The sequence below is a fragment of the Mustelus asterias genome, chromosome 14, assembly GCF_964213995.1.
Source record: "Mustelus asterias chromosome 14, sMusAst1.hap1.1, whole genome shotgun sequence".
Taxonomy (NCBI): Eukaryota; Metazoa; Chordata; class Chondrichthyes; order Carcharhiniformes; family Triakidae; genus Mustelus; species Mustelus asterias.
Genome location: NC_135814.1, coordinates 74,037,951 through 74,061,172, shown reverse-complemented (window position 1 = coordinate 74,061,172; position 23,222 = coordinate 74,037,951). Strand labels below are relative to the sequence as shown.

The 23,222-nt window shown below is 43.2% G+C and overlaps 1 protein-coding gene across 1 annotated transcript in view; it reads left to right on the top strand.

The window, feature by feature from the left end:
• dnah7 (dynein, axonemal, heavy chain 7) overlaps positions 1-23,222 on the top strand; it is a 468,798-nt gene that overhangs the window by 31,407 nt on the left and 414,169 nt on the right. Inside the window, exon 6 of the mRNA XM_078228625.1 lies at positions 15,374-15,554. Within this exon, the coding sequence (XP_078084751.1) occupies positions 15,374-15,554 (181 nt within the window). The remainder of the gene's footprint in view (positions 1-15,373; positions 15,555-23,222) is intronic.

The following is a 23,222-nucleotide window of genomic DNA, read 5'->3' as shown; positions in this document are numbered from 1 at the left end:
GGAGCTGCACAGGGCCTTGTTGAGACTACTTCTGGAGTACAGTGTATAGTTTTGGTCTCCTTATTTATAAATGTGTTAGAAGCAGTTCTGAGGAGATTCACTCGACTCATTCCTGGGATGAAGGGCTCATCTTAAAAAGGCATACCCATTGGAGTTTAGAAGAATGAGACATGATCTACTTGAAACATTTAAGATCCTGAGGAATTACTAGGTTGACAAAGATGTGCGGGTTAGGTTGATTGGCCATGCTAAAAATTGCCCTTAGTGTCCTGAGATGCGTCAGTTAGAGGGATTAGTGGGTAAATATGTAGGGATATGGGAGTAGGGCCTGGGTGGGATTGTGGTCGGTGCAGGCTCGATGGGCCAAATGGCCTCTTTCTGTACTGTAGGGTTTCTATGATTTCTATGTTTCTATGACAAGGTTACTAGGAGAGTTAATCCTTATGGGGGAGACTTGAACAAATGGACACAGTTTAAGTCAAGGGATGAAGAGAAAGTTTTTCTCTTGGAGGGTGGTTTGTTTGTTTGAATTCTCTTCCCCAGAATGCTGTGGAGGTTGGGTCATTGAATCTAGGGAGACAAAGGTTATCGGGAGGCGAAATAGGAAACTGGAGTTGAGGCTGCAATCAGATCATCAATGATCTTATTGAATGATCTGAATGGCCTACTCTTGCTTCTAAATTCTATGTTCCTATTGGTATTCAGGTGGTGGACTAGACTCCTGAGTAAAAGTAAAATTATATTTTAAAACATTTACTGAAGTAGTGGCTCATGGCAGATTTCATAATTTGTGTTACTCAAATTAATTGGAGTGGAAACCTGCCACCAAAACAGAAACTCCAATGTTATGTCAATAAGACATAAAAATAAATCAAAACTAACTGTGTGTATCAAAATTTTGGCTGGAATTCTTCAGCTGTTCATACCAGTGCGATGTTTTGGTTTACACCCGCCATGGGTTCCCTAGCAGCATAGAGTGCAGTCAGTGGGAAATCCCATTATCAACCATGGGACTAGAAGATCCTGCCACCAGTGAACAGCATGCCACCTCCTGCCGTGAGGAACCTGCCGAGGATAGTCCAGAGAGTCCCTCCATTTACCTTGTTTGCTATTTTAAAATGGACTTCTGCTGAACTGCAAAATGGCTGCTACAGGTCACATGACTCACAACATTGGACATCTGTTCTGAGAGCTACCAACAGAAATGAAATTACCAGAATGAAAGAGTTTCACTCTCATGCTTGTGGAACTTTACACCCCCTTGTAACGTCATATTATAATCATGGAATTAGACAGCTAACAAATAAGCCAACTCCCCCCAGCTGGGACGATAACAAGGTGTGGAGACCGCACTGACCTCCTCAGAAGACAAACACGGGACATAGCGGACAGAGTATCCTTTGTCGTTCAGTACTTCCCCGGAGCGGAGAAGCTATGACATCTTCTCCGGAGCCTTCAACATGTCATCGATGAAGACGAACATCTCGCCAAGGCCATCCCCACACCCCCACTTCTTGACTTCAAACAACCGCACAACCTCAAACAGACCATTGTCCACAGCAAACTACACAGCCTTCAGGAGAACAGTGACCACAACACCACACAACCCTGCCACAGCAACCTCTGCAGACGTGCCGGATCATCGACACGGATGTCATCTCATGTGAGAACACCATCCACCAGGTACATGGTACATACTCTTGCGACTTGGCCAACGTTGTCTACCTGATACGCTGCAGGAAAGGATGTCCCGAGGCATGGTACATTGGGAGACCATGCAGACGCTACGACAACGAATGAATCACCAGGCAGGAGTGTTCCCTTCCAGTCGGGGAACACTTCAGCAGTCACAGGCATTCAGCCCCTGATCTTTGGGTAAGCGTTCTCCAAGGCGGCCTTCACGACACACGACAACGTAGAATCGCTGAGCAGAAACTGATAGCCAAGTTCCGCACTCATGAGGACAGCCTCAACCGGGATCTTGGGTTCATGTCACACTATCTGTAACCCCCACGACTTGCCTGGGCTTGCAAAATCTCACTAACTGTCCTGACTGGAGACAATACACATCTCTTTAACCTGTGCTTAATGCTCTCTCCACTCACATTGTCTGTACCTTTAAGACTTGGTTACCTGTAAAGACTCGCATTCCAACCATTATCTTGTAAATTGAGTTTATGTCTTTATATGCCCTGTTTGTGAACACCTGATGAAGGAGCTTGAGACTCCGAAAGCTAGTGCTGCCAAATAAACCTGTTGGACTTTAACCTGGTGTTTTGAGACTTCTTACGATAACAAGGACAGAGACATTGAAACTATTTATACCTGAAGAAGTGTTTACAACCTCCATTTTGCTCATAAGGGAAACAATGGAATTTGATCAGAAGCACAGAAACTGCTTGTGAGGTTGCAACTAACTCATCAATAGACTACGTCACATAACACCATGCTTTTAGCTGCTTGGATCATTTTATATGTTACATTTTCAGCCTCATGGCTCACACAGCTTCTTTAACACCAGCCAGAAAGAACTCCAGCAGCTTCCAGCTGACCAGGCAGCAGGCCACCTCCTTGAAATCTGTTTGATTTTAAAAGTCTCTGATCATCACCTGACAAATGGTTTAAGCACAGAAACCCTTATTATGCTGCATCGTCATTCATTTCAAGGATTTTCGTATTGTTGTCTCCAACCAGAAACTCATTTGAGCTGAAATCCACCACGAAGGAAACACCTCCGGACTTTAACTTCTTTGAATCTGGAAATCACATGAACTGGTATTAATTTCTGTGGTTCCTTTACTATTATTGGCCATTGTTAAAAATCTTCCTTTTCTAATCACCTCTTACTATGTGTGTGCATGTGTGTGAGGTTATGAGCACTCCCTGTATCACACCCCCTCAGCCCCAGATTTGAATGTGAATCAACTAACCTTCTGAGTTACTGATAAAACAAGTTTGCTGCAAGTTACTTAAAGTTGGATCACACAAACTGACTGTTTGGGGAAACATGCCATGGCCTACTTTAAAAAGTATTCAAAAACAACTCTGCTTACAGACATATGGGGACAGGAAAAAGAAGTTCGGTTTCTCTCTTTCCTGTTTGTGACACCGAGGTTAGGAAAGTAGTTTCCCATCAATGCACATTCAACATTGATTTTGTTTAAATAGGTTAAAATTTCTTGCGTGGCTACTTCTCTTCATTCAGCTAAAGATAATTTATGATGAAGATTTAAATGTTAGTGCTTGCTGTGGTTCAGTAATGACAAATAGAAGACACCAGTTGTGGTTTAGCATGTATTTAATAGCACAAGAGACTCTAATGCCGATAGTTATCCTCAATGTCTTTAAAAACAATAGAAGCACATTGGAAAAAAAGAATGTGATTTTCTCCATTCATTAATTTATATACCAGCAGCTCTCCCAATGTTGGTCACAGTGAATGAGAAGATAAGTTGCTTCATAATGATTAGATTATTATATAATGCCCAATGTATTTTCATATTTGAAAATAGGTTGTCTTTCTTAAATTATATGTTTTTGGTAGTTTTGTTTTAAAGAACTGCCAAAAAACTGAAAGCAAGAAAGGTTGTAGAGATAAGCCAGGGAACTACAAACCAGTGAGTCTCACATCAGTGGCAGGAAAACTATTGAAGAAACTTCTGAAGGAGAGTATCTACCTCCACTTGGAGAGGCAAAGCTTGATCAGGGATAGTGAGCATAGTTTTATCAGAGGGAGGTCATGTCTAACAAATTTGATTGAATTTTTTGAGGAGGTGACCAGGCGTGTAGCCGAGGGTAGTGCTGTCGATGTAGTTTATATGGATTTCAGCAAAGCCTTTGACAAGGTCCCACATGGGAGACTTATAAAGAAGGTAAATTCACGTGGGATACAGGTTAATTTGATAAAGTGGATTCAAAATTGGCTCTGGGAGGCAAAGTGTGATGACAGAAGGCTGCACTGGGAACCATCCGACAATGCGACTGAAATCACTAACATCGGATCGTTCCACCACGGTTATGCTAATTGTTACTCTGAACATATTAGAAGAAATAAAATCTCTTCTAACTTCTGTGTAATCATTTTAAACAATCAGACCAAACCCTACATGGGATTCTCCCTACACTCCTGGGGGTCAGGGGATAGTCCATCTGCAAGGAACTATCCTCTGACCCCCATGTCAACTTGCAGGCCCGACCCGACTCCCTATTTCAACTAAACAAAAGAGGGGACAGCCATTCTTTGGTTCATTTTCTTTGGCATTGGCTTCAGCAGTCAGAATCAGCCTGCCTGGTTTAATTTAAACAAAGCTTCGCAGTTAACTGTCAGTCATCAGTTAACTGGTGCATTCACTATGGCCAAACAATCAGCACTTTACTTCTCATGTATACATTGAAGAATACATTGTTGTTTCCTTTACATTTGGTATTGGGAATTGTTTTGATGAATGCAAGATGAAAAACTTTGATTGAATTTTTTTTAGTAATACTCAAATCTAATTGTGTTAAATGTGGCAGCACATGACAGAAATAAAAGCAAAAGATCCTGGAAATATCCAGCAGGTCTGGAAACATCTGTGGGGAGAGAAACAGAGTTAAAGTTTCAGACTGTGAAGTTTTAACAGAACTGGGAAAAGATGGAAATGTCTAGCTTTTCAGGATTTGAAATGGGGAGGGTGTAAAAAAATAGAGGGAAGACCTGTGGTAGGGTGGAAGATGGGAGACATTAAATGGCAAAATATGTGGTGCGAGTGGTAATGGGATGGGTAGAGAAACAAAATAGTGTCCAGAGATGGTTTAGGTGGCAGAATAATGAACAGTTGCCAACTGAAAGCAAAAACGAGAAAGGCAACGTTAAGATCAAAACCTGCAAAGAAAATGTGAAAAAATGGTGGAGGAAACATGCAAGATTACTGTCTGAAGCTGTTGAACTCAATGTTGTAGTCACAGTCCCAGCATCTATAATATTTTGCTTTTGCATTAGCATATGACAGACAGATGTGGAGATTGAATCAAATATGCCGCACAAAATATTGCCAACAAGCGCTATTTTAATGTATTTGCACCATTGCCATAATGGTTCAAACTTACGTGATTTAACGGCAGCAACAGCAGTTCAAGAACTCTGAAATTGACCAGCTCAATTTCTCCTTGCACCACTGGCGGCTTCAACCTCTTCTGAATAAATTTCAAATGATAAAGACACAATTATCTTTACAGTTAATATTTCAACCAGTAACTTTAATGATCATAACCACTAAATGGCAGGCAAAGGAGTAAATGATTTGGGTAATCACACTTTAATGAGGTACGAAGACTTGCTGAATGGTCCAATATAGCTGGCCTGTTTAAAATGTTGGAATTAATGGTGATGGGAAATGATTATTTTAATTTCACAATAGAGATGATCACCTGCCAAAATTGTAGGCAGTATAAATAGTGGACATTCTACTCCTAAAGTGTGGAAAATGGAAAAGAAATATAGGTTATCTACCTTGCATAGTCTTAAGTATAGGTGGCCTATCATTGTTCACTAACAATAATAAAGAGGATTAATTAGAACATAGAACCTTAGTGATTCTTTCTGGAGTATAATGTTACATTAAACTGGAGTGTTCACAGAATCATGGAATCATTATAGTGCAGCAGAAGACCATTCTATCCATCGAGTCTGCACTGGCTCTCTGAAAGTGTATTTTACTTAGTTGCACTATCCTGCCTTATCCCCATAACCTTGCACATTCTTTCATTGCAGACAGAAATCCAATTAATCCAATTCCCCTTTGAATACCTCGATCGCACATGCCTCCACCATCCTCTCAGGAATTTTGTTCTACACTCCATTCACCCTTGGGGTGAAACATTTTTTCACATCACTTTTTTTTTTCTTTCGCCAATCATTTTGAATTTGTGCCCTCTAGTTCTTTATGCTCTCTTGAGTGGGAAGAGTTTATCTTTAGTTACTCTGTCCATATCCCTCAAAATCTTGAATACCTCTATCAAATTTCATCTCAGCATTCTTTTCTCCAAGGAAAACTGTCTCAACTTCTCCAATCTATCCTCATAGCTATAGTTCTTTATCATTGGAATAATTCTTGTGAATCTTCTCTATAGTCTCTCCAATGCCTTCACATCATTCCTGTAGACCAGGTGGTCAAGAGTTTATACGGTTACTTAAGAGGTCACCAGACCAAAAGGACGTGGAGGCATTGGAGAGAGTGCAGAGAAGGTTTACCAGGATGTTGCCTGGTATGGAGGGTCTTAGCTATGAGGAGAGATTGGGTAGACTGGGGTTGTTCTCCTTGGAAAGACGGAGAATGAGGGGAGATCTAATAGAGGTATACAAGATTATGAAGGGTATAGATAGGGTGAACAGTGGGAAGCTTTTTCCCAGGTCGGAGGTGACGATCACGAGGGGTCACAGGCTCAAGGTGAGAGGGGCGAAGTATAACTCAGACATCAGAGGGACGTTTTTTACACAGAGAGTGGTGGGGGCCTGGAATGCGCTGCCAAGTAGGGTGGTGGAGGCGGGCACGCTGACATAGTTTAAGACTTACCTGGATAGTCACATGAGCAGCCTGGGAATGGAGGGATACAAACGATTGGTCTAGTTGGACCAAGGAGCGGCACAGGCTTGGAGGGCCGAAGGGCCTGTTTCCTGTGCTGTACTGTTCTTTGTTCTTTGATGGAAGCGCGGGAGTTCCCCTCAGGGTGCGGTAAGAGTACAAGCATATAAGAGTTGCTCTACTAGTGAATAAATTGTTTGTTACAAGTCCTTGGTTGCCGGTCTTTGGGAATCCAGCACTTTTACAGTTCCTGAAATATGATACCCAGAACTGGATGCAGTATTCCAGTTGAGGCTGAATTAATGTCTTCTACAAGTTCAACATGACCTCCTTACTCTTGTATGCAATGCCCCGTTAATAAAATATGGTTTATTAACTGCGTTCTCAAAATGTCCTGCCATCTTCAATAACTTATGCACCGAAATTTCTCTGTTCATGCACCTCCTTTCCTAGTTTTCCCCTTTATTTTATGCTGTCTCTCCATATTGCTCCTGCCAAAATGAATTACCTCACACTTCTCTGCACAAAACTTCATCTCTGCCAATTGCCTGCCCATTCTACCAACATGTCTAGGTCCTTTTGAAGTTCAAGATTATCCTCATCACAGTTAACAACATTTCCAATCTTCGTATCATCTGCAAATTTTGAAATCAACTATATGTGAGAAAAAGCTTTTTCATACGATGAGTAGTTTGGAACTGGTATGCACTGTCTGTAAGTGTGGTGGAAGCAGGTTCAATCAAGGTATTCATAAGGGGATTAGATGATTGCTTAAATGTAAATAACGTGCAGGGGTATGGAGAAAAGACAGGGGAATGGCACTAAGTCAAGATGCTCATTTGAAGAGCTGGTGCAAATACGATGGGCCTAATGGCCTCCTTCTGTGCCATAACAGTTCTGTGATCATGCTCTGAACACTAGAGTCCAGGTAATTAATACATGTTGGGATGAACAAGGGTCCCAGCACAGACCTCTCGGGAACTCCACTACAAACCTTCCTCCAATCTGAAAAATAACGGCCGGGATTAGAACCACAGAACCATAGAACGTTACAGCACACAAACAGGCCTTTTGGCCCTTCTTGGCTGTGCCGAACCATTTTTCTGCCTAGTACCACTGACCTGCACCTAGACCATATCTCTCCACACCCCTCTCATCCATGTACCTGTCCAAGTTTTTCTTAAATGTTAAAAGTGAGCCCGCATTCACCACTTCATCTGGCAGCTCATTCCACACTCCCACCACTCTCTGTGCGAAGAAGCCCCCCCCTAATATTCCCTTTAAACGTTTCCCCCTTCACCCTTAACCCATGTCCTCTAGTTTTTTTCTCCCCTAGCCTCAGTGGAAAAAGCCTGCTTGCATTCACTCTATCTATACCCATCATAATTTTATACACCTCTATCAAATCTCCCCTCATTCTTCTACGCTCCAGGGAATAAAGTCCTAACCTATTCAACCTTTCTCTGTAACTCAGTTTCTCAAGTCCCGGCAACATCCTTGTAAACCTTCTCTGCACTCTTTCAACCTTATTCATATCCTTCCTGTAATTAGGTGACCAAAACTGCACACAATACTCTAAATTCGGCCTCACCAATGTCTTATACAACCTCACCATAACATTCCAACTCCGATACTCAATACTTTGATTTATAAAGGCCAATGTACCAAAAGCACTCTTTACGACCCTATCTACCTGTGACGCCACTTTTAGGGAATTATGTATCTGTATTCCAAGATCCCTCTGTTCTACTGCACTCTTCAGTGTCCTACCATTTACCTTGTATGTTCTACCTGGGTCTGTCCTTCCAAAGTGCAATACCTCACACTTGTCTGCATTAAACTCCATCTGCCATTTTTCAGCCCATTTTTCTAGCTGGTCCAAATCCCGCTGCAAGCTTTGAAAACATTCCTCACTGTCCACTTCACCTCCAATCTTTGTATCATCAGCAAATTTGCTGATCCAATTTACATTATCATCCAGATCATTGATATAGATGACAAACAACAATGGAGCCAGCACTGATCCCTGTGGCACACCAATAGTCATGGGCCTCCACTCAGATAAGCAATCCTCCACAACCACTCTCTGGCTTCTTCCATTGAGCCAATGTTTAATCCAATTTACTACCTCTCCATGTATACCCAGCGACTGAACCTTCCTAACTAACCTCCCATGCGGGACCTTGTCAAAGGCTTTACTGAAGTCCATGTAGACAACATCCACTGCCTTCCCTTCATCCACTTTCCTGGTAATCTCCTCGAAAAACTCTAATAGATTGGTTAAACATGACCTACCACGCACAAAGCCATGTTGACTCTCCCTAATAAGCCCTCCTGATTTCTTTCTTAAGTAGTTTCTTTGCACTTTCTACTCCTCAAGCATCTTATTTGCTCCCTGTTGCCTATACATGTCATACATCTCTCTCTTATATGGAATCTACGGAAGTCTTCCGATATGGAGTCTTCTTATATGGAGTCTATGGAAATAGGGCAAACAGGTAGGGAGGTCATGGAACCTTTACAGATTAAAGGGGAGGAGGTGCTCGCTGTCTTGAGGCAAATCAGCGTGGATAAATCCCCAGGACCAGACAGGGTATTCCCACGGACCTTGAGGGAAGCTAGTGTTGAACTTGCAGGGGCCCTGGCAGACATATTTAAAATGTCAGTATTCACGGGGGAGGTGCCGGATGATTGGAGGGTGGCTCATGTTGTTCCGTTGTTTAAAAAAGGTTTCAAAAGAAATCCGGGAAATTATCGGCCAGTAAGTTTGACGTCGGTGGTGGGCAAGTTATTGGAAGGTGTGATAAGGGATAGGATCTACAAATATTTGGACAGACAGGGACTTATTAGGGAGAGTCAACATGGCTTTGTGCGTGGTAGGTCATGTTTGACCAATCTATTAGAGTTTTTCGAGGAGGTTACCAGGAAAGTGGATGAAGGGAAGGCGGTGGATGTTGTCTACCTGGATTTCAGCAAGGCCTTTGACAAGGTCCCTCATGGGAGGTTAGTTAGGAAGGTTCAGTCGCTAGGTATACATGGGGAGGTAGAAAATTGGATTAGACACTGGCTCAATGGAAGAAGCCAGAGAGTGGTTGTGGAGGATTGCTTCTCTGAGTGGAGGCCTGTGACTAGTGGTGTGCCGCAGGGATCGGTGTTGGGTCCATTGTTGTTTGTCATCTATATCAATGATCTGGATGATAATGTGGTAAATTGGATCAGCAAGTTTGCTGATGATACAAAGATTGGAGGTGTAGTGGACAGTGAGGAAGGTTTTCAAAGCTTGCAGAGGGATTTGGACCAACTAGAAAAATGGGCTGAAAAATGGCAAATGGAATTTAACGCAGACAAGTGTGAGATATTGCACATTGGAAGGACAAACCAAAGTAGAACGTACAGGGTAAATGGTAGGAGTCTGAAGAGTGCAGTTGAACAGAGGGATCTGGGAATACAGGTACAGAATTCCCTAAAAGTGACGTCACAGGTGGATAGGGTCGTAAAGAGTGCCTTTGGTACATTGGCCTTTATAAATCGGAGTATCGAGTATAAAAGTTGGAGTGTTATGGTAAGGTTATATAAGGCATTGGTGAGGCCGAATTTGGAGTATTGTGTACAGTTTTGGTCACCTAGTTACAGGAAGGATGTAAATAAGGTTGAAAGAGTGCAGAGAAGGTTCACAAGGATGTTGCCGGGACTTGAGAACCTGAGTTACAGAGAGAGATTGAATAGGTTGGGACTTTATTCCCTGGAGCGTAGAAGATTGAGGAGAGATTTGATAGAGGTGTATAAGATTTTGATAGGTATAGATAGAGTGAATGCAAGCAGGCTTTTTCCGCTGAGGCTAGGGGAGAAAAAAACCAGAGGGCATAGGTTAAGGGTGAAAGGAGAAAAGTTTAAAGGGAATATTAGGGGGGGCTTCTTCACGCAGAGAGTGGTGGAAGTGTGGAATGAGCTGCCGGATAAAGTGGTAAAGTGGTAAACATTTAAGAAAAACTTGGACGGGTTCATGGATGAGAGGGGTGTGGAGGGATATGGTCCAAGTGCAGGTCAGTGGGACTAGGCAAAAAATGGTTTGGCACAGACAAGAAGGGCCAAAAGGCCTGTTTCTGAGCTGTAATTTTCTATGGTTCTATGGTTCTTCTTTATCAGAGTTCCAATATCCCTCGAGAACCAAGGTTCCTTATTCTTATTCACTTTGCCTTTAATCCTGACAGGAACATACAAACTCTGCACTCTCAAAATTTCTCCTTTGAAGGCCTCCCACTTACCAATCACATCCTTGCCAGAGAACAGCCTGTCCCAATCCACGCTTTTTAGATCCTTTCTCATTTCTTCAAATTTGGCCTTTTTCCAGTTTAGAACCTCAACCCGATGACCAGATCTATCTTTATCCATGATCAAGTTGAAACTAATGGCGTTATGATCACTGGAACCAAAGTGTTCCCCTACACACACTTCCGTCACTTGTCCTAACTCGTTTCCTAATAGGAGATCTAATATTGCATCCTCTCTGGTTGGTACCTCTGTATATTGATTTAGAAAATTTTCCTGAACACATTTTACGAACTCCAACCCATCTCGACCTTTAACAGCATGGGAGTTCCAATCTATATATTCTCCCAAAAAAATTCCAAGTGTCGAATTCGGGTTAAAACTGGAGTAAATCATGCTGGTTTTTTCAGTGGGAGTTCAGAGAAGAATCTCCCATACTCTGTGCACTGCTGAGTGCACAAGCATAAATTGTGTAAAAAAATAAGTGGGCGGGCCTATTCCCACAGGAGATGCCGGCAGCATAGTGCTCAGTGGGCCACTGCGCATGCTTGATTGCTGGCCAGCCCAGCAAACCCAGCGTCGTAGGTCCTCCCACCGACCCACGGCCTGATCACTGCCCCCCGAACATGCTTGGGTCCACCCTGACTATCCCCTCCTCCCAACTCACCCCCCCGACCCCGCACCCGCCCTCAATCTACTTCAATCACTCCCTCTGGCAGCCTCACGCACCCCTTCCCCCGGGCAGCCCCGAACTCTCTCCCCCCCTTCATGCAGCCCCGACCTCCCACCCCACTACCCCGATGCCCAGCCCCGATTGCTGGCCTCCCTTCCTCTGCTAGCGATCGCGAAGTGCAGAGTGGCAGTGGGACCTCCAAGGTGCCAAAGCCCAAGGGGCGCCCGATCCTCTGCGGGGGGCCTATATTGGCTCCAGTGGGGTCGGGCCGCCAGCTCTCTCAAAGTGGGGAGCTACTGTAAACCCCACTGGAGTGAAATACTCCTGGTGGAGAGGGTGGGGGGTGGGAGATGCTAGTGGGCCTGAGGATTTCAGTCCAGGGCCCCCAATAGCATTTAAATAGCATGTAAATTCAAATTAACATAAATTATGCAGCTCCGCACCTATTTCCAGCATGGAGCTGACAGCGCTGGAAATTCAGTGCTGGGAGATCCGCTCAGGCCCAGACATCCAGCGCAGATCATGTTAATCCAGCCCCGCTGATATCTCCCATCCCGCTGCGCTAAAAAATCAGCACAGCGGGATGGGAGAATTGCCCCGAACATTTATCATTATTCTCTGTTTCCTGTCACTCAGCCAATTTATTATCCAAGTGTCTACTTTCTCTTTTATTCCATGAGTTAGAATTTTGCTCAAAAGTCTGTTGAGTGACAAATGCCTTCTGAACATCAATTTCCACCACATCAACAGTGTTGTCCTTATCAACCTCTGTTGCCTCCTCAGAAAGATTCCAGCAAGTTAGTTAAATATGGTTTTCCCTAATTAATCCATATTGGCTTTCTTTAATTATCCTGCACTTGTCGAAGTGACTGTGTTGTCCCGTCTATAGTTTCCAGAAGTCACACTAACTGGTCTGTAGTTACCGGCTTTATCTTTGCACCCCTTTTTGAACAAGAGTTGCATTCACAATTTTCCAGTCCTCTGGCACCACCCCCTGTTTCAGGGAGACTGGAAGGTTATAACTAAAATTCCGCAATTTCCACTCTCACTTCATTCAGTACCCTTGGATGCATCTTATCTGGTCCTGGGACCTGATCAATTGTAAGTAAAGATAGGCTTTATAACACCCCCTTTCTCTCAGTTGTAAATTATTCTTGTGCACCAGTTAACTCCTCTCTCAATTTGGCCAATGTAATTATTTAGTCTTGAGATTGCAATTCTTGCCTGCATGAATTTTTAAAAAATATGAATGTCTTTGTTCATTTGCATGTTCTTCACTTATACATTTGTGGGATTCCTCCCGTGCTCCGGTTTCCTTCCAGAGTCTGAAAGACATGCTGGTTAGGTGCATTGACCTGAACAGGCGCCGGAGTGTGGCGACTAGGGGAATTTCACAGTAACTTCATTGCAGTGTTAGTTTAAGCCTTACCTGTGACCAATAAATAAACTTTAACTTTACATAAACAACAATATATGATTGAAATAATATCAGTGACTTAAGCAGTTCAGAGATTAATATTGAATTTTTAATATTATCTACTCTTTAATAGTGACATTTTGATAGATAAAATATGGAAGACATGACAGTTCCTTATTTCTGCTTAATATATACTTTTAACCTTTTGATCATTGATTGCAAGGATGCCATGAAAGTGAATGATTGTTTTTAGAAATATTGACATTTTCAGTAGAGAAGACAGTTGTTTGTTTCTGTACTGTTTCTTTATTGGATCAATATGAAAAAAAGCACGTAATAGCTCCATTCCATTTGTCCTATATCTTCCTTTGCTTCTAGTCAATGAAAGAGGAATATACCACGTAACCCAAGATAGTTGGGTGGTATGTTTCTATCCTATGGGCTATTTCAAACATTTATTGGGATAGCTCATGCCCACTGTTGAATTATGTAATATTATTCTAAATTTTAAAGCATAGTGTTGTTCATAGAATCATAGAATCCCTACAGTGCAGAAAGAGGCCATTTGGCCCATCGAGCCTGGACTGACAACAATCCCACCCAGGCCCTATTCTGCATCCCCACATATTTACCCTGACACTAAGGGGCAATTAGCACGGCCAATCCATCTTACCCACACATCTTTGGACTGTGGAAACTGGAGCAACCGGAGGAAACCCACGCAGACACAGGGAGAACGTACAAACTCCACACAGACAGTGAACCGAGGTCAGAATTGAACCCAGGTCCCTGGCGCTGTGAGGCAACAGTGTCACCGTGCTGCCCATGTAAAGTGTAGCACTGGATGTTGATACATTAATCCACTTGTCACCTTTTCCATATTGTATGAATTGGATCACAGGTCAGAAGCATTGAAATACTTGAAACATAGGGGTCGATTCTCCCATTGCAACCCGCAAATCTTTTGGTGGGATGGGTCAGGAGATGTGGTCAGGGGCGGCACGGTAGCACAGTGGTTAGCACTGCTGCTTCACAGCTCCAGGGACCTGGGTTCAATTCCCAGCTTGGGTCACTGTCTGTGTGGAGTTTGCACATTCTCCTCGTGTCTGCGTGGGTTTCCTCTGGGTGCTCCGGTTTCCTCCCACAGTCCAAAGATGTGCGGGTTAGGTTGATTGGCCAGGTTAAAAATTGCCCCTTAGAGTCCTGAGATGCGTAGGTTAGAGGGATTAGCAGGTAAATATGTGGGGGTAGGGCGTGGGTGGGATTGTGGTCGGTGCAGACTCGATGGGCCGAATGGCCTCCTTCTGCACTGTAGGGTTTCTATGATTCTATGTGCGTGCTGGCCATTTCGTGGGATTCGCTCATGCGTTCCCGACGCATGCGCGTTTCCTAGAACCAGAGAACAATCGCAGTCAGGACCAGCGCGCTGTAAGAAGAGGTAAGAAATTTAAAACTTTGTTTAATGTATTTTAAATCTATTTTAAGTGTGATTATCGGGCCCGACATGGAAGTTGCCGGGCCCGATAACATCTCCCACCCTGCCAGGAGTATTTCACTCCAGTGGGGTTTACAGTAGCTCCCACATTCGGGGAACTAGCGGGAGACCCCGCTGGAATGAAGGGGGGCAATTGGGGCCCCCCAGGGGGTTGGGTTGTGGGGGGTGGTGCCCCCTGGGCATAGGCATCCTGGCAGTGCCAGCCTGTGCCCCCGGCACTGCCCAAGGGGCAAAGTGTCCATGCCCAGGGGTACCTTTGCACTGCCCATCAGGCATCGGGCAGTGCCAAGGGGGCAGGGCCTATTGTGGGCAGGGCCTAGGGGCTGCTGTCACTCTGCATGGCAATCGGTCTGGGCTGGAGGGAGGCCAGCTGAAGGGAGGCTCCCCGCAGCCCTCCAGGGAGGCGGGCTGCGGGGGGGAGCCTGCCTCCCATTGGGGGGGGTCTGCCTCCTGTTGGGGGGGCGGGGGGGTCTGTCGGGGTGAGGGGGTGGGGGGATTGCCACAGCTGGGTGCGAGTAGCTAGATGTCGGGGCGCTCTGGGACGGGTGGGAGGTCGGGCTGGTCCAGGAATTGCCCCAGGGGCCAGCAATCGAGCTGGCCAGCAAATGGGAAGACTGACAGATCGAGGCCACTGTGCATCCAGTGTGAATAGCCCCTCCCCAGGTTTTTAAATAATATTCACGATCAGGACCTCTGCATTGCATAGAATGGGGAGATTCGGGTCTGAAGTTGCACTGAATAAACAGTCATAATCTAGAACAGTTTTCTTGCCAATTCAGCACTTTAGGGAGAATTGCCCCCATAGTTCTAGGTTGTTATGGGACTGTCTACTAATATCTCACTTAAGGAAATATGATGATGTCCATGGTTTCAATAGCATTTACACACTTGTAACCACTGTCATTTTATGGTGTCACCAGTTACTAATTCCATGTTCTTGGCTTCTAATCTTACAGCGGTATTACTATTACATTAACCATGGAATAGACACAGAACATGTGGCTCCTATGGAAGACAGCTGGTTGGAAGATGTATTATCCTTGGTGCCATTCCATCTCAAAACCTACACCGGTACTATTGAGTCACTTTCAGATGAAATGAAAGAAGATTATCTTCTCAGTGTAAAGAAGGCCATAGGTACAGAATTACTTTCACTATGAGAAGAAGTACTTACTTAAATTTAATAAGAAACTTGAGACAATCAGTAAGAATTGTGTTAAACAATATTTTAGTTCCATAGCTGAATAGAGTGGATTTCTAATGGGATGGGATTGAGGTAAGTTTGTGGCATGTATTATCAACATTTAAATGTGGTTTCATTCCATTTTCACACCACTAGCATGCTGAATTTTTAAATTTGTTTCAATAGGGTCACAAGAATGGTTATGTTTCTGTGAGCTCTGGTACTACTCATCTTTTAATCCTTTCATTTATCCTGATGCACAGCCCATAAATGCCTAATCTTGGAGCGAAAACTCCATTTGATTTGATTTGATTTATTATTGTCAAATGTATTGGGTTGCAGTGAAAAGTACTGCTTCTTGCGCACTATACAGACAAAACATATCATTCACAGAGTACATAGGGGAGAAGGAAAGGAGATGGTACAGAATATAGTGTTGCAGTTACAGATAGGGTGTAGTGAAAGATCAGCTTAATATATGATAGGTCCACTCAAAAGTCTGATGGCAGCAGGGAAGATGCTGTTCTTGAGTCAGTTGGTATGTGTCCTCAGACTTTTGTATCTTTTTCCTGACGAAAGAGAGTATGTTCGGGGTGCGTGGGGTCCTTGATTATGCTGCCTACTTTTGAGAGGCAGCGGGAAATGTAGACAGTCAGTGGATGGGAGGCTGGTTTGCGTGATGGACTGGGCTACATACACAACCCTTTGTAGTTTCTTGCAGTCTTGATCAGAACAGGAGCCATACCAAGCTGTGATACATCCAGAAAGGGTGCTAGCTATGGTGCATCTGTAAAAATTGGTGAGAGTCGTAGCAGACATGCTGAATTTCCTTAGCCTCCTGAGAAAGTAGCGGTGTTAGTGGGCTTTCCTAACTATACCATCAGTGTGGAGGGAGTTGGACAGATTGGTGGTGATCTGGACATCTGGAAACTTGAAGCTCTTGACCATTTCCACCTCATCACCGTTGGTGAAGACAGGAGCATGTCCTCCACTATGTTTCCTGAAGTCAATAGCTATCATTTTACTGACATTGAGGGAGAGATTATTGTTGTCACACCATTTCACCAGATTCTCTATCTCTTTCTGGTCATTGTTTGTGATCTGACACACTGCGGTGGTGTCATGAGCAAACTTGAAAATGGAGTTGGAGCAGAATTTGGCCACACAGTCATAAGTGTATAATGAGTAAAGTAAGGGGCTGAGGACACAGTCTTGTTGGGCACCGTTGTTGAGGATAATTGTGGAAGAAGTGTTGTTATCTATCCTTACTAATTGTGGTCTGTGGGTTAAGAAGCCTAGGATCCAGTCACAGAAGGCGGAGCCGAGCTCTAGGCCACGGAGTTTGGAGATGAGTATTTCTGGATTAATGGTGTTGAAGGCATAGATCAGATAGATAGTCAATATCCTTTCCCAAAGGTAGGGGAGTCTCAAACGAGAGGGCATAGGTTTAAGGTGAGAGGGGAGAGATACAAAAGGGTCCAGAGGGGCAATTTTTTCACACAGAGGGTGGTGAGTGTCTGGAACAAGCTGCCAGAGGTAGTAGTAAAGGCAGGTACAATTTGTCTTTTATAAAGCGTTTAGACAGTTACATGGGTAAGATGGGTATAGAGGGAAATGGGCCAAATGCGGGCAATTGGGACTAGCTTAGGAATTTTAAAAAAAGGGCGGCCTGGACAAGTTGGGCCGAAGGGCCTGTTTCTGTGCTGTAAACTCTATGACTCTAAGGATGAGCTATAGTCAATGAATAGGAGTCTGATATACGTGTCCTTGTTCTCTTGGGTTTCCAGGGTTGAGTGTAGGGTCAGGGAGATGATGTCTGCTGTGGACCTGTTGCGACAATAGGCGAACTGTAATGGATCCAGGCAATCTGGGAGACCGGCATTGATGTGTGCCATGACTATCCTTTTGAAATACTTCATAATGATGGACATAGTGGGTGGTATTTTCTGGCCACGCTTGCCCCAAGGTTGGAAAATTCTATCCGAGGTCAATGGACCTTTGTCCAGGTCCCACCCACTACAATTCACATGGTGGACGGGGTGGTAAAGTTTTGCCCACTATGTCCCTGAAAGCTTTCTGGTTAAGTTTTGGGACAAAGTGCCGAGTAGAGTCATGAAAATCCTCGGTGGAAAGAAGCAGTAGAAGGCAGCCGGAGTGGAGCTGAGCCCTCAGTTAGTGGGCTCTCAACCTGATGAAGGCGTTGTAGATGATGACTGCCATGTGAACAGTGAGATGGCAAACTTGTCTTTTTAGCACAGAATCTCAGTGCTCATATTATTGAATGGCAGAGTTCTGATAAGAAACTTGATGAAGCGGAGGAAAGAATCTTTATTGTCAAGGATGCAGCTTCCTCAGTTGAGGCTTGCTTTCAATCCTTGGAAAATCAGCTAAATGGTATATCTGATATTCTGATCAATCTGGAGAGCTGGGGCTGGAGGAAGAGTGTCCGTGTGACTGGTTTTCCAGAAGGGGCTGACGGCGAGCTCTTAGCTGATTTTTTTTTGAGAACTGGCTACCATGTTTCATTAATTGAGACATGAAAGCTGGGCATATTAATCTTGAAGGGACAGGTCATATCCAGTTTTTGAGGCCTGACCCCTGACACTGGTATTCGTGCGTTTTCATAGCTTCAGTCACGGATGTTTTGATGAAGGTAGAAAGCATCTGAAAGCTTTCAGAATAAGAACATAAGAACTAGGAGCAGGAGTAGGCCATCTGGCCCCTTGAGCCTGCTTCGCCATTCAATAAGATCATGGCTGATCTTTTGTGGACTCAGCTCCACTTACCCGCCTGCTCACCATAACCCTTAATTCCTCCATTGTTCAAAAATGTATCTATCCTTGCCTTAAAAACATTGAATGAGGTAGCTTCAACATCTTCACTGGGCAGGGAATTCCACAGATTCGCAACCCTTTGTGTGAAGAAGTTCCTCCTCAACTCAGTCCAAAATCTGATCCCCTTTATTTTGAGGCCATGTCTTCTACTTCTAGTTTCTCCTGCCTGTGGAAACAACTTTCCTGCTTTTATCTTATTTATTCCTTTCATAATCGTATATGTTTCTATAAGATCTCCCCTCATTCTTCTGAATTCCAATGAGTATGTCCCCAGTCTACTCAGTCTCTCCTCATAAACCAACCTTCTCAACTCCGGAATCAACCGAGTGAATCTCCTCTGTGCCCCCTCCAGTGCCAGTATATTCTTCCTCAAGTAAGGAGACCAAAACTGTACACAGTATTCCAGGTGTGGCCTCACCAGCACCTTATACAGCTGCAACATAACCTCTCTGTTTTTAAACTCCATCCCTCTAGCAATGAAGGACAAAATTCCGTTTACCATCTTAATTACCTGCAAACCAACTTTTTGTGATTCATGCACTAAGGCACCCAGGTCCCTCTGCACAGCAATATGTTGCAATTTTTTACCATTTAAGTAATAGTCCATTTTGCTATTATTCCTATCAAAATGGATGACCTCACATTTACCAACATTGTATTCCATCTGCCAGATGCTTGCCCATTCACTTAGACGATCTACATTCCTTTGCAGACTTTCAGCATCCTCAGCACACTTTGCTCTGCCACTCATCTTAGTGTCATCTGCGAATTTTGACTCACTACACATGGTCCCCAACTCCAAATCATCTATGTAAATTGTAAACAATTGCGGTCCCAACACTGATCCCTGAGGCACACCACTAGTCACTGATCGCCAACCAGAAAAACACCCATTTACCCCCATTCTTTGCTTTCTGTTAGTTAACCAATCCTCTATCCATGCTAATACATTACTTGTAACACCGTGCATCTTTATCTTATGCAGCAGCCTTTGGTGCGGCACCTTGTCAAATGCCTTCTAGAAATCCAGATACACCACATCCACAGGTTCCCCATTGTCCACTGCGCACGTAATGTTCTCAAAAGAATTCCATCAACTTAGTCAAACATGACCTGCCCTTCATGAACCTATGCTGCGTCTTCCCAAAGGGACAATTTATATCTAGAATACAGCTTTCTCTGCTGTATTGTGCTACCATGAGGGTGACATCTGACAGATTCTTAAGGCTGTTCGACAATCCTACTAAGGCTTTGGCATCTCTAAACTCTATGGATAGCAATAATTTGAAATCATAATCTGCAGTTCATCGCAAATCCTGGACTTTACCCCTTGTCATTACACTACCTTTTAAATTTTGTGATGTTAATTATCATGTTAAGAGTTTTAACAACACCAGGTTAAAGTCCAACAGGTTTATTTGGTAGCAAATGCCATTAGCTTTCGGAGCCCTGCTCCTTCGTCAGATGGAGTGGATATCTGCAGATTGTAAGAAGCCCAATCTAAAGCCCTACACTATTCCAATATCATCCATATGTTTATCCAATGACCATTTAAATGCCCTTAATGTTGGGTGAGTAGCTGAACTAACAAAACAGTCAGGATCTAGAACAGGTTTCCTGTCAATTCAGCGCTTTTGGGAGAATCGCGGCCATTATTTCAAAATTGAGAGCATAAGAATATCAGAAAAGGCTGAAACGGTTGTGGTTCTTCAATCTAGGAAATAAAAGGCTGAGAAGTGGCCTGATAAAGGTCTTTAAGATATCGAAAGAATTTGATAGGGTAGGAGTAGATAAAATGTTTCCATTGTAGGGAAGTCCTGAAGGTCATAAATATAAGATAGTGTCACTATTATTCTTATCTATTATGGCTCAGTTGCTGGTACTCTTGCCCCTGAGTCAGAAAGTTTTGTACTTAAGTTCCACTCCAGGCCTTGAGCACAAAAATTTAGTCTGACACTTGCAACACCAGTGCCCCTTGCTGTACTCCATATACACCTATGACTGTGTGGCCACATTCTTCTCCAACTCGAGTTTCAAATTTGCTGATGATACCACCGTATCAGGTCGAATCTCAAACAATGGTGAGATGGAGTACAGGAAAGAGATAGAGAATCTGGTGAATTGGTGTGATAGTCATTGACTTCAGGAAGCGAAATGGAGGACATGTCCCTGCCTACCTCAACAGGGATTGAAGTGGAAATGGTCGAGAGCTTCAGGTTTCTAGGTGTCCAGACCACCAACAACCCTCCACGCCACGCTATAGTTAAGAAAGCCCAACATCACCTCTACTTTCTCAGGAGGCTAAGGAAATTCGGTATGTCTACTACAACTCTCACCAACCTTTACAGATGCACCATAGGAAACATCTTTTCTGTATCTATCACAGCTTTGTATGGCGCCTGCTCTGACCAAGATTGCAAGAAACTACAAAGGGTTGTGAATTTCATTACGCAAACCAGCCCCCCATCCATTGACTCTATTTACACATCCCGCCACTTCGGAAAAGCAGCCAGCATAATCAAGGACCCCATGCACCTCGGACATAATCTCTTCCACCTTCTTACATCGAGAAAAATATACAAAAGTCTGAGATCTCAAGAATGACTCAAGAACTGCTGCCGTCAGACTTTTGAATGGACTTACCATATTTTAAGTGGACCTTTCTGTACACCCTAGCTATGACAGTAACACTACATTCTGCACCCACTCCTTTCATTCTCCCCTATGTATTCTATGAATGGCATGCTTTGTCTGTATAGCACGCAAGAAACAATACTTTTCATTGTATCCCAATACATGTGACAATAATAAATCAAATCAAATGATGCAGTACTGAGGGAATGTTGCATTGTCAGGGATGGTATCTTTTGGATGTCCTCTTACATGAACACAAAATATCTCATGGCACTCTTATATTTATCTCTCAATCAACATAAAAACAAATTATTTGGTCATCATCACATTGCTATTTATGAGAGCTTGCTGTGCGCAAATTGACTGACCTGATATCTGAATTACAACAGTGACTACACATCAAAATTACTTTATTAATTCTAAAGTGCTTTTGGATATCCTGAAATTGTCATAGGAACTATGTAAATGCAAACTTTTTTGTTTATAAATAAATTCAATTGGAAATTTTTTAGAAAATTCTTTACTCAAAGAGTGGTAAGAATTTGGAACATACAACTATAAACAGTAATTGAGGCATTGGGTCTGTACTCGTTGGAGTTTAGAAGGATGAGGGGGAATCTTATTGAAACTTGCAGGATACTGCGGAGGCCTGGATATAGGGGACTGGAGAGGATATTTCTACTAGTAGGAAAAACTAGAATCAGAGTGCCCAACTTCAGGCTAAAGGGACGATCCTTTAAAACAGAGATGAGGAGAAATTTCAGCCAGAGAGTGGTGAATCTATGGAACTATTTGCCGCAGAATGCTGTGGAAGCCTGGTCATTGAATGTTTTTAAGACAGCGATAGATAGGTTCTTGATTACTAAGGGGATCAAGGGTTATGTGGAAAAGGCAGGAGAATGGGGATGAGAAAAATATCAGCCATGATTGAATCTCGGAGTAGACTCAATGGCCGAGTGGCCTAATTCTGCTCCTATGTCTTATGGTCTAATGGTCCTAAATAGTATAGATGCATTTAAAGGGATATAAGCACATGAGGAAGAAAGGAGTATAAAGACAAGCTGATTGGGTTAGTTAAAGAGGGTTGGGAAGAGGCTAATGTGGTGCATAAACACTAGCATAGACCAGCTCAGTGAATAGCTGCTTCTGTGCTGTAGACTGTATTGCCAAAATATTACCGCCTTGCCCATCCGAGGCTCGTAAGATCCTGCCTGAGGCCAACGGAGAATGCCATTCTGTGAGCGGTAAAATCCTGGCCTATGTCTACATGATGAGTTTCAGAGAGTGACAACATATAAGGATAAACTAATAAAACTAAATTTGCTCCCACTTGAGAAAATTCTGAAGGGTAGTATTAGTTGCGTTTGAAAACAATGGGCAGTGATAATGTGAAGAAAACCATATTTAAATGGCTTGAACTATGACCACATATCTGGAAGGAATCAGTACAAAACTGGTAAGTCTTAAGCAACTCTGTTGATTTGAATATATATCCTTTCTCTATCAGCATAGTACCATATATGGAAAGGAATTTTGGAGACAGGTTTGGAGACATGACAATTGGCAAAATCAGTAGCGGAGCCTTACATGGCTGCTTCAGGATCCATGGCAGTCCCATGGTGAAGGCACTGCTGATTGGAGTGACAGCTCCGGGAGGTGGACACTCGTCCTCAATTGGACGTTGATTGAGGCAGTAGCTTCTTAATTTGCCACCATTTGTGCAGGGTCAGGACCCATTTTCAGCCCATGGTTTTTATTGACTCATTACTTTTTTTAATTGAATATTTTTAATATTTAATAAATTAATATCTAGTTATGAAATAAAGTTTATAAAGATAACTATTGACACCCATATCAAGCATATATGATTTCTGCTGAGAATATATGGGAAATATTGCTTTTCACATCCATTTGAACCTTTTATATCAGCAAATGGACAAATCTGAAATTAAAATAGAAAATACCGAAAAGAGGGAGCCCATTTCTGATGAAGCATCAATGTTCAAAATAATTAATTTCACATTGTATGTTATGTGTTTGAAGACTTGTACCCTTTCTCTTTCTAAACTTTCTTGCAAATGAAATCCATTCCAAATATATTGTGCTGCTTATAGTGATTTCTGATTTCTGGAAATGCTATTTCAGATTAGTCAG